Source organism: Mesitornis unicolor, unplaced genomic scaffold (genome assembly GCF_000695765.1).
Source record: "Mesitornis unicolor isolate BGI_N332 unplaced genomic scaffold, ASM69576v1 scaffold16589, whole genome shotgun sequence".
Lineage (NCBI taxonomy): Eukaryota > Metazoa > Chordata > Aves > Mesitornithiformes > Mesitornithidae > Mesitornis > Mesitornis unicolor.
The window spans coordinates 38,826-51,272 of NW_010209533.1; the positions used below are offsets into that span (position 1 = coordinate 38,826).

General features: G+C 42.2%; 1 protein-coding gene across 1 annotated transcript in view; it reads right to left on the bottom strand.

Annotated features, from left to right (window-relative positions):
• MYO9A (myosin IXA) overlaps positions 1 to 12,137 on the bottom strand; it is a gene marked incomplete at its 5' end in the record, with an annotated part of 50,413 nt that extends 38,276 nt beyond the window's left edge. Inside the window, 4 exons of the mRNA XM_010192906.1 lie at positions 5,039 to 5,160; positions 9,485 to 9,680; positions 10,474 to 10,615; positions 12,016 to 12,137. Coding sequence (XP_010191208.1) covers positions 5,039 to 5,160; positions 9,485 to 9,680; positions 10,474 to 10,615; positions 12,016 to 12,137 — 582 coding nt within the window. The remainder of the gene's footprint in view (positions 1 to 5,038; positions 5,161 to 9,484; positions 9,681 to 10,473; positions 10,616 to 12,015) is intronic.
• Positions 12,138 to 12,447: the final 310 nt, after the last annotated feature.

The window sequence follows — 12,447 nt, forward strand, 5'->3', positions numbered from 1 at the left end:
GCACGTGAAGAGAGACGTATCAACCTGGGTCTTCACCAGGGGGCAATTAGCACAGCCATAACTTATCGCTGACTAACGCGAGGAGGAGCACATACGTGTCATGGCACATGCTGGGCATACGAGGGTGCCAAGAATGCCAACATACCCATCATCTACCAAGTTCTAGCTCTCTGCCGAAGAGTCATCAACCTTATGAGTAATGCTGCTTGCTCAAGCCTACTAATTCCCCTCCCACACATGCACGTTATGTTAGGGACACGTTGGCCCAGCTAGTAAGCAAAAAGGGGTGAAGGAAGAGTGATGGAGGGGACCAGCCACCCGTGTCCTGCACATCCAAAATACTCCTGAGCTCTCTGCTGTGCATGGGACAACCCAGTAGCACAGGCAAAGCACCCAGACATCAGTAGGGTGCTTGGAAAAATGGACATTTATTCCTTGCATGCTTCTTCCCTTCCTACAGATATATGGACAGGGACATGTATAAGAAGTGGTATGTGCTGCACAAGGAAGCTTCATTGCCTATTGAACTTATGTCCTTTGATAGGGGCTGTTTTAGAGTAATTTATATTTAATAAATAACCAAGGAAGTGATCATGGATGGTTACAGAAGCAGACATTTCGGGCTGCTATCTTCCCAAAAGTGGAAATGTTTTGTAAGCAAGCATTTAGGAAGACAGAAGACAATTTATGTAGACAACAAAACACCTTTCAAGTCACTCAACTACAGATATTTAGAGACTCAATAAGTTTGAATTTGACATGAAAACAGCTGAGCAATTTTGAAACTGTCTCGAAATCGCTGCTGTGAGACAGGAAGCATTGCAGCACTCACTTGAACATGGGGAAAATGTAAATTCCTTCACCCTGAGATTTCTGAAGTGGAAAAAATAAACAAAAAAATCTCCTCTGAAAAGCAAAATATCTAAAGTACAGGTTGTAACAGAATGGGAAGTAACAGCATGGTCTTCTCCTCCCCACATTTAGCATTTTGCAATCTCCAACTCTGGAGATTTCTGAGAAGCAAGCCAGATAACCTGAGTGTCTAGCTATGCCTAAAGTTTAAATCTCTCTTTTTAATCTCCCTTGTTGCCATTTAAGCCATTTTTAGTTAAATTTCTCATCCTAGGAGCGTTCATCTTCCACTGCTTTCACAACTTGCATTTCTGTGCCAAAAGTTGTTTGTTTAGAGCACAGAAACCCAACTGGAAAGGGGAGAAAAATGAGAATAATCAGAAATCTGCTTAAAATATGGCATCAGTAATTTCTGGAGCTAGTTTTAAAGCAAGAAAGCACCTAAGGTCCAACTGCATCTATTTTTTCTATAGTTTATATGCCTGGATACATCCCAATAAAGGCACAGAAGGCTTCTCTAACCTAAAGCATTTCAGGAAAAATGGACTTTCACTGGTATTTCTAAGATTTCTTTACTCTATTTCATTCTTTCTGGAGCAAACTGTCCTCCTTTGCTTCCCTGCACTCCACACAGAAGAAAACTCTGAAAGAAAAAGTCCAAAACACCATCCAACCCCACACCTTGGGCTGGAGTTATGAACACAAGGTTGTATCAAACTGTTATTGCATCCACACCTTGCACTGCTTGGGAAAAGGGAATTTCTCCTTCAAGCTTCCAGATAATAGCTGCATTAAAACCATCAAAATCACATTGTAACTCTGCCAGCTTAGCACCTTATGTGACTTTTTGACTAGCGAAAGTGATGGTGCCCAAGCTGGGTTAAAAAGGATTGCTTTAAATATACCCCACAAATAAAGGCCTTTTCTACATTGTGCCATAACTTGGCTTTTAAAAAAAGGAGCACGTATATGCCAAAGCCAAATAAAAGCTGTCATATTAACATAGCTTCTTTTTTGGGAAATAGAGAGAAAGTTTTTAGAAATGAAAGGCGAAAAGTTTTTAGATGTAACCTGATGAGTCACACGTGGCTTTGAAAATTCTGTAGAGTGAATCCAGGCTATTGAATTGTATATATTAATACACTGCACGCAAGGAACAGTGGTATGAGTGAAAATCACTCATTCCCTTTGCCCAGGTCAGATGCAGGCTGATGTTTTTTACATTTCAGGAATAAAATTATTCTGATTTCTCAAATACTTTCTGCAGCTGTAGTGTTTCAGAAAGAAACACTGATTGGCTTAACAGGTCTTTGCTCTTATTGAAAAGAGGATAATCCCAGTCTACTCCCTACTTACGAACATCAACCAGGCAGAGCTTCGGTCTTGAACTCAGAGATGTCTAAACCCAGTGTGTTGCTCTTGAGGAAGACCATAATTTAACCAATAGACTCAAAAGACACCAGCGAAGCAGCTCAGATCATAGAATCATTTGCTTGGAAAAGACCTTTAAGATCACCGAGTCCAACCATAACCTGTCCACCACTAAACCATGTCCCTAAGCACCTCACCTCGCTGCCTTTTAAATCCCTCCAGTGATGGTGACTCCACCACTTCCTTGGCCAGCCCCTTCCAGTTCCTGATAATCCTTGCAGTGAAGACATTTTTCCTCATATCCAATCTAAACCAACCCTGGCGCTACTTGAGGCCATTTCCTCTTGTCCCATCACTTGTTATCTGGGAGAAGAGACTGACCCCCAGCTTACTACTCTCTTCTTTCAGGGAGTTGTAAAGAGTGATAAAATCTCCCCTCAGTCTCATTTCCTCCAGGCTGAACAACCCCAGCTCCCTCAGCCGCTTCTCATATGGCTTGTGCTCCAGACTCCCTACCAGCTTTGTTGGGAAAGGAAGGGCAACCAGTAGGCTACACAAGCTGAATACCCAAGTGATCTAAAGGGAATCTCAACATATTCATCAAATCAATTTGATTTCTCTCTTTGTGCACAGCTGAAACCAGCTGCAGAATTCAAGACAAGGAGATGACCTATTTTGTCCCTCTCTCAAGGATGACATGTCATCTGACTTCTAGGAAAAGCTGAGTCCCCAGGCCTAAGCTCAGCCTGAGCATCCTCGCTTGTGGGGCCTGCAAGCCTGCTAAATTCAGGACCCAAAAATGACACATGCTCCAAGCCCAGCTTAACCTGTCCAAGAAACAAATCCTGGGGAAGCAGCTGAAAGGAGCACACTACATGGGAAGACGTAAAGGATTTCTGAAGGCAGAGTATGAGTTACTTGTTTGTCAGGTCAGATGTTTTCAGCCAACTCTCAAACTGCAGCAACATTACTTTTGGATTCATGTGTTGGTTTTATCCTAAGAGAGATCAAACTAATGGACGAGTCTATAATAAGTGAGGTTTTAACATGTTATCGTGCTCAACTGCTCCACATTAAATTAAGGCTCTCTTTCCAAGTGCCTAAGAAGGATGTTGAGATTCTGGAGCGTGTTCAGAGAAGAGCCACAAGCATGGGGAGCGCTCTGGAGAACAAGCCTTATGAGGAGCGGCTGAGGGAACTGGGGTTGTTTAGCCTGGAGAAGAGAAGGCTGAGGGGAGACCTCATCACCACCTACAACTGCCTCAAGGGAGCTTGTAGAGAGGTGGGTGCTGGTCTCTTCTCCCAGGTGATGGGAGATAGAACAAGGGGAAACGGCACCAAGCTGTGCCAAGGGAGGTTCAGGTTAGAGATAAGGAGGAAGTTCTTTACTGAGAGGGTCGTCAGAAGCTGGAACAGGCTGCCCAGGGAGGTGGTGGAGTCACCATCCCTGGATGTGTTTAAGGAGTGGGCAGATGAGGTACTTAAGGATATGGTTTAGGGGGTAGACAGGAACGGTTGGACATGATGATCTCAGAGGTTTTTTCCAACCGAGCGATTCTGTGATTCTGTCTCTTCAGTTGTAGGAATTTCCCTCTTAAGCCTAACCAATTGCAAATGAACTCCTCCCCCGCAAACTTCCCACATTGCTGAGCTAACTTGCAAATTAAAATTTAATTAATTAATTTCAATTAAAATTACTCTATGGATAATCACTTTCCTTTTCAATAGTTTTTGTAGTAGTACCAGTAAGGTCACTTAGCACAACATCACTTAATAAAATCTAGCACTGTGTTTGTCTTAGTGCTTCATATTTCCTTGTAGCAATTGCGTTGGTGGGAATTATTAGGAAAAAACAATGTAGTCTAAATTAAGAATTAAGACAACTCTGCTCCCCCAGTGTTGCAGGAAGTACGGAATTCTAATTGAAGATTTTTTAGCAGGAAAAGCGTAGTTGTGAAGACTTAACGAGCATTAATGTACTTACCATGCTCCGCTCTGCAGAGAAAAAATAGAGTGTTTTGCATTTAAATCTAAGTTGCACGATGTTTAAGTTAGCAACTCGGGCTGCAGATCTGCCCTTGAAGACTGTGTGTAGCAGCACTCTATTTCTGTAAGCTTTAATGTGCAACACGAAGGAAGAGAATAATGGCAGAAAAATGATACATCTAAAGATATGAGCACCAAATATATGTATTTTTTAAAATATGTATAATACAGTAGCACAGGTATAAGTGTCTGTCTTGTCATGCAGGATGAGTTTATTATGTGACAGAAGAGTAAGGAGGAAGAAATGGAGACCAAGTGCATCTTTACCCAATTCATTTTGTAAAATAACATTGCCAAATGCTTTAGTTTAAAGTACAAGCCCTTGGAGACAATATTTTCATGAGTTAAAGTTATTTTTCAAGTCCAATGAAATCCAAATAAAGCCAAATTCCAGCTGCATCAGCCACGTGCCTTTTATCAGGAATATTCCTACCGGACTTGTGGTGCTTTGAACTTATTATCACACATGTGATAACTACAGTAAAACATAGGAACAATACCCCTGGCATCAGCATCCCGACTCAATGTAAACGGGAAAGCTGCCAACAAAATGATGCAGTGTCTCAAGAGACACGGGTTTTCATTTAATTTTACTCTTCAAACTCGACCTTACAACTTCACGATAGGCTCAATAGTGCTATAAGGCAGCCAGTTCGATCCCGGAAGGCTCCTTGGGTGGCTTTTTTTACCCTTTCTACATTGAATGCACCTGGTTTCCATTTCTAGGCATGAGTGTTGTATCAGAAGGAAGGGCGGGTGGTGGAGCCTTACTGTACTTCTCCTCCTTGCATCTCTGCAGGATCTCTAAGCTCCTCTGATGAACTGGGTGATGGAGAAAGCTAAAACTATCCACACTTTTCAAAACCGCACATGGCACTGCATCATCATGCCCTTGGGAAGCAAAATAAAAACAAAAAGAAAAAAAAACGGAGAGAAGAGAAAGATTATATAAGCAGAAATCAGGAGAGGGGAAAGAACAACAAAGGACGCGAGAGCTCGGGGGTCACACATTTGTCACGCTCAACACAATTTAACCTCGGTTTCCTCCTGACACGGCACCACGGCACAGGAGCGATGGGCTGGACTGCGCCCCAATGCCACTTATAATCACTTTATAATCGCTCCGAGATTATTTGGGCAAAAAACAGATTATTAGATAAATCTTTGCTTTCAGTAACTGTTTTTAAAATCCTCTCTGTGCCTCTGCCAGATGTTTTCTGCAATTCCTTGTGCAGATACTCCCAGACACGGCCACCTTGAATTCTCATCTTGCATCTCAATGCCGTGCTTTGCTCAGATATTGGTAATTAAAAGGAAAAATAGAAATTATTTGCATTAAACAAGGGCTCCGTATTCCTCAAGGGCAGAGGGCACAGAGTGTGGAGTTAGGTAAGATGGGTTTGAGGTCAGATGCTGGAAAAAATCATTGTTGTGTGCCAAGAGGACTTTTGATGGCCCAGCCAGGACCATAGGGTGGAAGAGAGGTCACAGAGGTGACACTGTGTCAACAGGCAGCACGTCTCAGTCATCTCTTAAGTGACCAAGTCAAGGGATACGCCACGGTCCCATTGAGGCGTGATGAGGTCACCGAGGACTTATCTTGTGTCAGCACGTACAGAAGCATTTCATACCAATGCATTAAATCATCAGAAAGGACTGATCTGAACTTCACAGAGGAACACTGTCAAGGGCATCTTCCTCACGTTAGCATCACTTCATACTTTTCAGTAGGACCTCAAAGAACTTTTTTTGGTTCCTATCACCTTTATTTGGAAAATACAGAGGTTTTTAAATTTTGGGGGGTTTTCTGGTGCCCAACCTCAGTAATAAATCTACAGAAGTCAACAGGATTGTCTTTGAGAACAGATTATCGTGTCAGCTGCAATGGGCACTAACCCAAGGAGCAACCCTTGTTGGCCAAATGCAAACACAGAGCCCACCGAGGGAGCACACAAGGCCCTGAACCACAAACTCTTTATCAGAGAGAGGATGTAGGTTTGTGTCCTGCAAAACCAAAGTGAAAAAGCCGAGAGTCTCCACAGCCTGGTTTACATGAACAGCACCAGTTCTTCCATTACGTTTTCTTTCCTAGAATTAAGCGGTTTTGCATAATAAATTCATACTGATGATATAGCAAAAAAAGGTCAATCAGCCAAATTTATTTGCTAAAAAAGCTTGATAATGTTCCTTTAGTCAAAGTTCATTAACAAATCTAGTTCAAATGTGTAGTTCTTTTGGACTACCTCAATCTTCCCTGGTAAGGTCAATAATAATATACATTAAAAAAAAGCAAATTATTGAAAAAGTCCACCATTCAGCTAATTGCATCTCGCCAGATTCCAGCATGTTTCCTCTGGGGAGGGTTGGCAGCACCATGAGGTATCTCTCAGACAGAGGAGAAAGGTACCCAACAAAACTCGCGGTGACGCCGCTTTGATGCTTTTCACCTCCAGGTTAATGAGGACAATCACGGAGTCGCTAAAAGTTGCACTACGAGGAGATTAGGAGCACAAGAAAAAAGAGAGCCCCCAAAGCCAGCAGGAAAAAATGCTGATGGAAGCATCCGTAACACTTCTTGGCACTGCTGGCATGGAGAGTATAACCAAAAGTATGATGCAAAAAGAAAGCAGAGAAATTTAAATAAGCCGGAGATTTTTAATTAAAATCCCCGTTGGGTATTGCATGACTTGGACAGGCCTTCAGATAGGTAAAAGCAAGGGACAACCATTTGGGGTTAAGACAAGAGAGTGCAAAGAGCCTTAAATAACAGAAAAGCATGCTTCAGATATTTTCCTACTCATTCATTACACCTGTCTGATGGAGGCAGCAGCAGATAGGACCTCAGAAACCAAGGATGGGGTGGCACGCATTTTTAAAAATTCTATTCAAATATTAAGCATGCACACATGAACATATGTGTGTGAAGTTATTCTCAGCTCATCTACCAGAATTTTATCAAACGTTCCATGTCCGTGGGCGATGAGGCATTCAAGGCAGGCTAATGAAAGCCAGCAAGGTTTGGTAAAACAATAAATAAACTTAAAACATATGCTGTCTTCAGTTGTCTGCTTTTGTCTATCGAGATGGGGTAGTTTTAGCAATTCTTTAATAATTCACAAATGTCTTCTGTCATAGATGTAAAGCATCACTCTGGGGCTTTTCTGTGTTATTTTGGGGAACAGGAGGTGCCACCAGCATCCAGTAGTGGATGTGATGTGCTGCACCAGCCCACTCCACTGTCTAGACAGCGGCCAAGCCTTCTGCTCAGGTCCACCTCTGCTACAGTCATCTGCTTGGTGGTGCTTTGGCAAGAAGGATGGGATTTTGGAGTAGGACAACTGAACAGAAGGTCAGACAAGGTCTCATCAACCAAAGCATGATGAAAACATTGCTACAGATCTCACCTTGCTAAGTGCTATCACTACCCGGGCAGAAGCCATGCTAGGAGATGATGGTTTCCTCCTCAAAAAGAGCAGAGGCAGCTGAACATGACAGGTTCCAGCTCCACCATCAGTTGTAGGGCAAGCTTTCCCGATGGGTAAAGTGTACCTCAATATAGGAATTAATTTAGGTAAACTCCTCCCACTACTTCTGCCTATACAATGGTGACTTTCTCACGACTTTTTCCTCAATGCACCTTGACATTCAGGGTATAAATTATCTGAGAGTTGTAAGGAAGTTTAAGATAAACCTTATCCATATTTTTTTAACTCAAAAGCCAGAGGTTACAAAGCACAAAGCCATTTGAAAGCTGGCCAAATGACAGCAGATAGATAGAACAGCAGCAGAAAAAGTCTAGAACCTCAGCCATCACCGAATGCTGGTTAGACTTGGCATGGAAAGAGAAAGTGGTGCAAGAAGTGTCTTCCAGAATTGTCTGAAACCCTTCTGGACTCTATTCTATGCCAATATATTGAAATATATATAGAAATATATATAGAAATATTTATATATATATAAGCAAGTTAATGCCACAGAGTCAAGAGTGAAAAGCAGAAAACCAGCTAGAGAGGATGTGAGCACGGCAGGCACGACTGATTGCCAGAGACACAGAAAGCAAAGCAGGGCTTGAAATTAGCTCTTACTTCCCAATACCGAATGTGTATCTTTTACTCGTTGACCAGATCACTTCAGTTCAGCCTGGGCTTTACACAGGATAACAAAAGGCAATGCTAGCAAAATGCAAATATGGATTTCAGAAGCCAACTCTTTTGAGTGATGTTTCTCCCAATGCCAAATGTCTTTGCCATCTACCTCCTGGCGTTTCAAAACACAGATGCTGCCTCAATGTGCCAGACAGATTCAGGTTCATGAGAAACATCTTCTCTCTTACACCACATCTGGGCAGTTCGAGAGGAAGAGCCTCAAGAGCTGAAAGCAGATTATTGCCTCCTACTCTTCTTGGGATGCTATTATATGCCCTGAACAAGAAAATTATTCTCTCTGCTTGCACGTTTCCCATATCTACAATCCTTGTCCCAAGTTCCTTGGCTCTTCTTGATGCGCACCTCTGACTAAAAAAAAAAATTCATGGGACAGCTCCATGCTTAATTTTAACTCATTTGACATTTTCCCTGCTGAGGCTCTAATTCTGTCATGAATTTCAAGCCCTCTTGTGCCCAGAAATTAATAGTAATAGCTTGTACCTGTCTTTCTGAAATTGCTTTATGCAGAGAAAAGGTCTAAAAGCAGAGCCAAGTTTTGCGTGCCACAGCATGATGATGCACCATTACTTTAATTTAATGCCTCCGCGTTCAGCATGAGGTGGTTCTGGATGACTGTGAAGCAATGAATTTTGCTAGACAAGAGACTTGCGGCTTTAAGGGTGAACAGCTTGGAAAATTATAGAGAAGAATTATTTCTTTTTTTTTTTTTTCCCCAGACTGACAAACAATTCAAGAATTCATAGCAAAAATTATTTGCCTTACTTGCTGAATAATTTGTATGTCTCTAATCAGATCATTCAGGATTTCCTATGCATGCATCCCACAAAAGGGAATAGTTAAAGCAGCAGTAAAATAAAGAACTTTTCTTACAGTGTGTTAAAATCCTACTTTAAATGCCACTTCCAAAAATGTATGTACTATCTTAATCAGGTTTTTAATACATTAATAACTCCTAATAAGCCAGATAGATTCATTAAAATAGTGTAATATATTAGATCTATGTTGCTGTTAAGAAACAGGCCGTAGGATGAGATGGTTGGCACACGTACCGGTTTTCTTCTCCACGTATCGTTTTCCAGCCTCCCTAAAAGCAACCATGGCCCTGAAGAAGGCCCGCAGGACTGCCCAGCGGAAGACAGCCACCGGGTCGATGCCAATCATCCCGCAGATAAAGGCGTTTTTGCTGCTTCGCAAGAGAGCTACGATGTCCGGGCGCATGTGGTCGGTGTTTTTCTCACGGAAATCCTAGGGAAGAGAGAAACGAGGGGGAGAAAAGGGGGAAATAAACAATATCTACAAGACACGCTATATCTATAAGATCTGCCAGGCTATCCCTGGGATGGCACAACTATTGAATCCTGCTTCTATCTTTTTCTTCTGCTTCCATATTAGATGCCTCTTTATGGTCAGAAAAGAAATGTTTTATCCCACAGCACTCCTCTCTGAAGCATCTCGAAGCTGATGCGTTTATTGCATCAGAAACACAATCATAGATTTGCAGTCGTAAATCCCAAGGCTGTGTCTCGTACGGGCTCACCTGCCCACTAGAATTGCTTCTGCTAATAATTGGCATGAATTTAAATTGGGATCAACTTTGAAATCATTTGCACGGGATTTTAAGAAGTGCTTGCCACCGTGAGATGCTGAGACCTATCCTCAAATAACCTGTGTTAAAAAATGGGTAATGATGAAAAAAACATTGCGTTTTCGATACAAACCAAGCCTAGAAAGGCTACCAAATACCCAATTGCAACCCATTGCTGGGATGCAGCATTCACCTCAGCGGGCATCCCTAAATTCTTCCCCAAAATGCCAACATGCTGAGCTTGCAACATGGAGGAGAACAGGAAGACACCACCCCACCACCTTCTCATTTCAGCCAAGCTTTTCACCAAGCACTTCTCTCTCGACCTTTGCATCCCTTCTCTAGCCAAGTCCTCTTCCAAACTTCTCTGAGGAGACTTTGGGGCTCTCCTTCCCCATCAGAGTTACATGATTTAAATGAAAGTATCTGCTGGGAAAGAGCTGGGTGACAAACCTTCACTCCATACTTCACTTTGCCCGCGTAGTGTTTGATGATGAAAGCCGGCTCCATGACCGCTGGAAATTCGATGTAGGAGTTCCCTTCGTGTTGACGCTTAAACTTGTCCAGCAGCGTTTGGTTTGTGGCTTGAGGAAAACTGAGGAGAGAGAATGAAAAACAGAAGACAGCCGTCAACCCAATGAAAAAGGTTTTACACGTCTTGCTTGACCACAATTAGGAAAATACAGATATTCTGAGCTTCCGCTTCTCGGCCTGCAGATGCTAAGCAAACACTATTCTGTACACTGTCATGTGGTTATATACAAATGCAAAGCACAGCTGGCATCTGAAGAACTCTTAACTGATTTAATAATGGACTGAAGTCAGTTAAAAAAATGGACAAATAGGTGTGTTTTTCTTGTGGCACACTGTATGCCTATAAAAATTACTCAAGGTAGATGCATTTACCTGAAACCCCACGTTTCTGTCGTCAGTTTTGAGGCTTAGACTGTTCCTAAGTCTAGAAAATAGTGAGCCATTTTACCTACAAATTCAATTTCAGGAGTGAGTGATCTTGGCATAGGAGAGGGGAAGAAAAAGGACAGAGCTTGAGCAGAGCCTCTTGGTACGAGCAGGTCAATCCTCCATCCTCAAATTTCATTTGAATTTGCAACTTAAGGGGATATTTCACAGTTTTACCTAATTTGAGTTGTTATAGCCAGGTACGGTATCTGCCATAAACTCATCACATAACTTCACAGAATCATAGACTGATTGGGGTTGGAAAGGACCTCTGAAGATCATCAATACCTCTGGCTAAAGCAGGATCCCCTAGAGTAGGTCACCCAGGAACACATCCAGGTGGGTTTTTAATGTCTCCAGAGAGACTCCACAACCTCTCTGGGCAGCCTGGTTCAGTGCTCTGGTACTCTCACAGTAAGGAAGTTTTCCCTTATACTCAGGTTGACCCTCCTGTGTGACCACTGCCCCTTGTCCTGTCGCTGGGCACAACAGAGCAGTCTACCAAGTCTAACTTCTACCAAGACAAGTGGGACAGACATAAGCAAGGGTGCAAATCTCAGCTTCATCCCTAATGTGCATGAAACCTTGCAGTCCCTAAAGGTAAGTACCTTCAGTTCACTCTGGTTAAATTTTTTTAAAGTAAATTAATAAATCCATCTTCTATCTCAATAACAGCACCCACACAACCTGCTTGAACTCATGCACTTGGATTCTCCTTTCATTCAGCTCAACTTCAAGCAATTTAATGTCATTACACCACAAGAGAAATGTGGAGAGAAGCTAAGGAAACCTTGCCCCTTGCCTTTAATGGAGGAAATTCTTGAAACAGAATTTTATTTATTATTTGGTACAGCTTCTTGCTGACTCTTCACTGTTCACATTATCACCTCGGAAACAAAACTAGAGACATAAGAGAAATCAACACAGCAAGTTATTAGCAACTTTCTGGGAAGAATCACAAGAGGTAAGACTTAAGGGTAAATACTTTTTAAGTAAAAAAATAAATATTAGCAAAACTAACAGTTTCCTACTCACTTGCTTTCCTCATCCAGCAGATGGAGCAGGCCCGTTGGCTTCTTACTGATCAGGTTGATGCAGCCCGAGTTGTCGATGTAGTCGATGTTGTGCCAGCTAATTCCTTCTGCTCTGTATTCCTCCTGAAAAAAACCGTAGATATGATAACGATATTGGGCATGAGCAAGAAAAATATGGTGAAATTCAAAGAGTTTTGTGGAAATGTATGTACCATATACCAAAATATTTTTTTGGACGTAAAAGCAAGTGCTCAAGAACCACTTGAACAACCCAAACGACAGGGAACTGCACAGCATTTAGCAATTTGGGGTGACTTTTGCTCAGCTGTAGGTTACCTATATGGCAGACCACACCTACCAAGGATGCACAGCACGCTGTGCAGCATTGCTCCTCGTTTGCCTGGCTTGCTGGTAAAGGATTATACATTTGCAT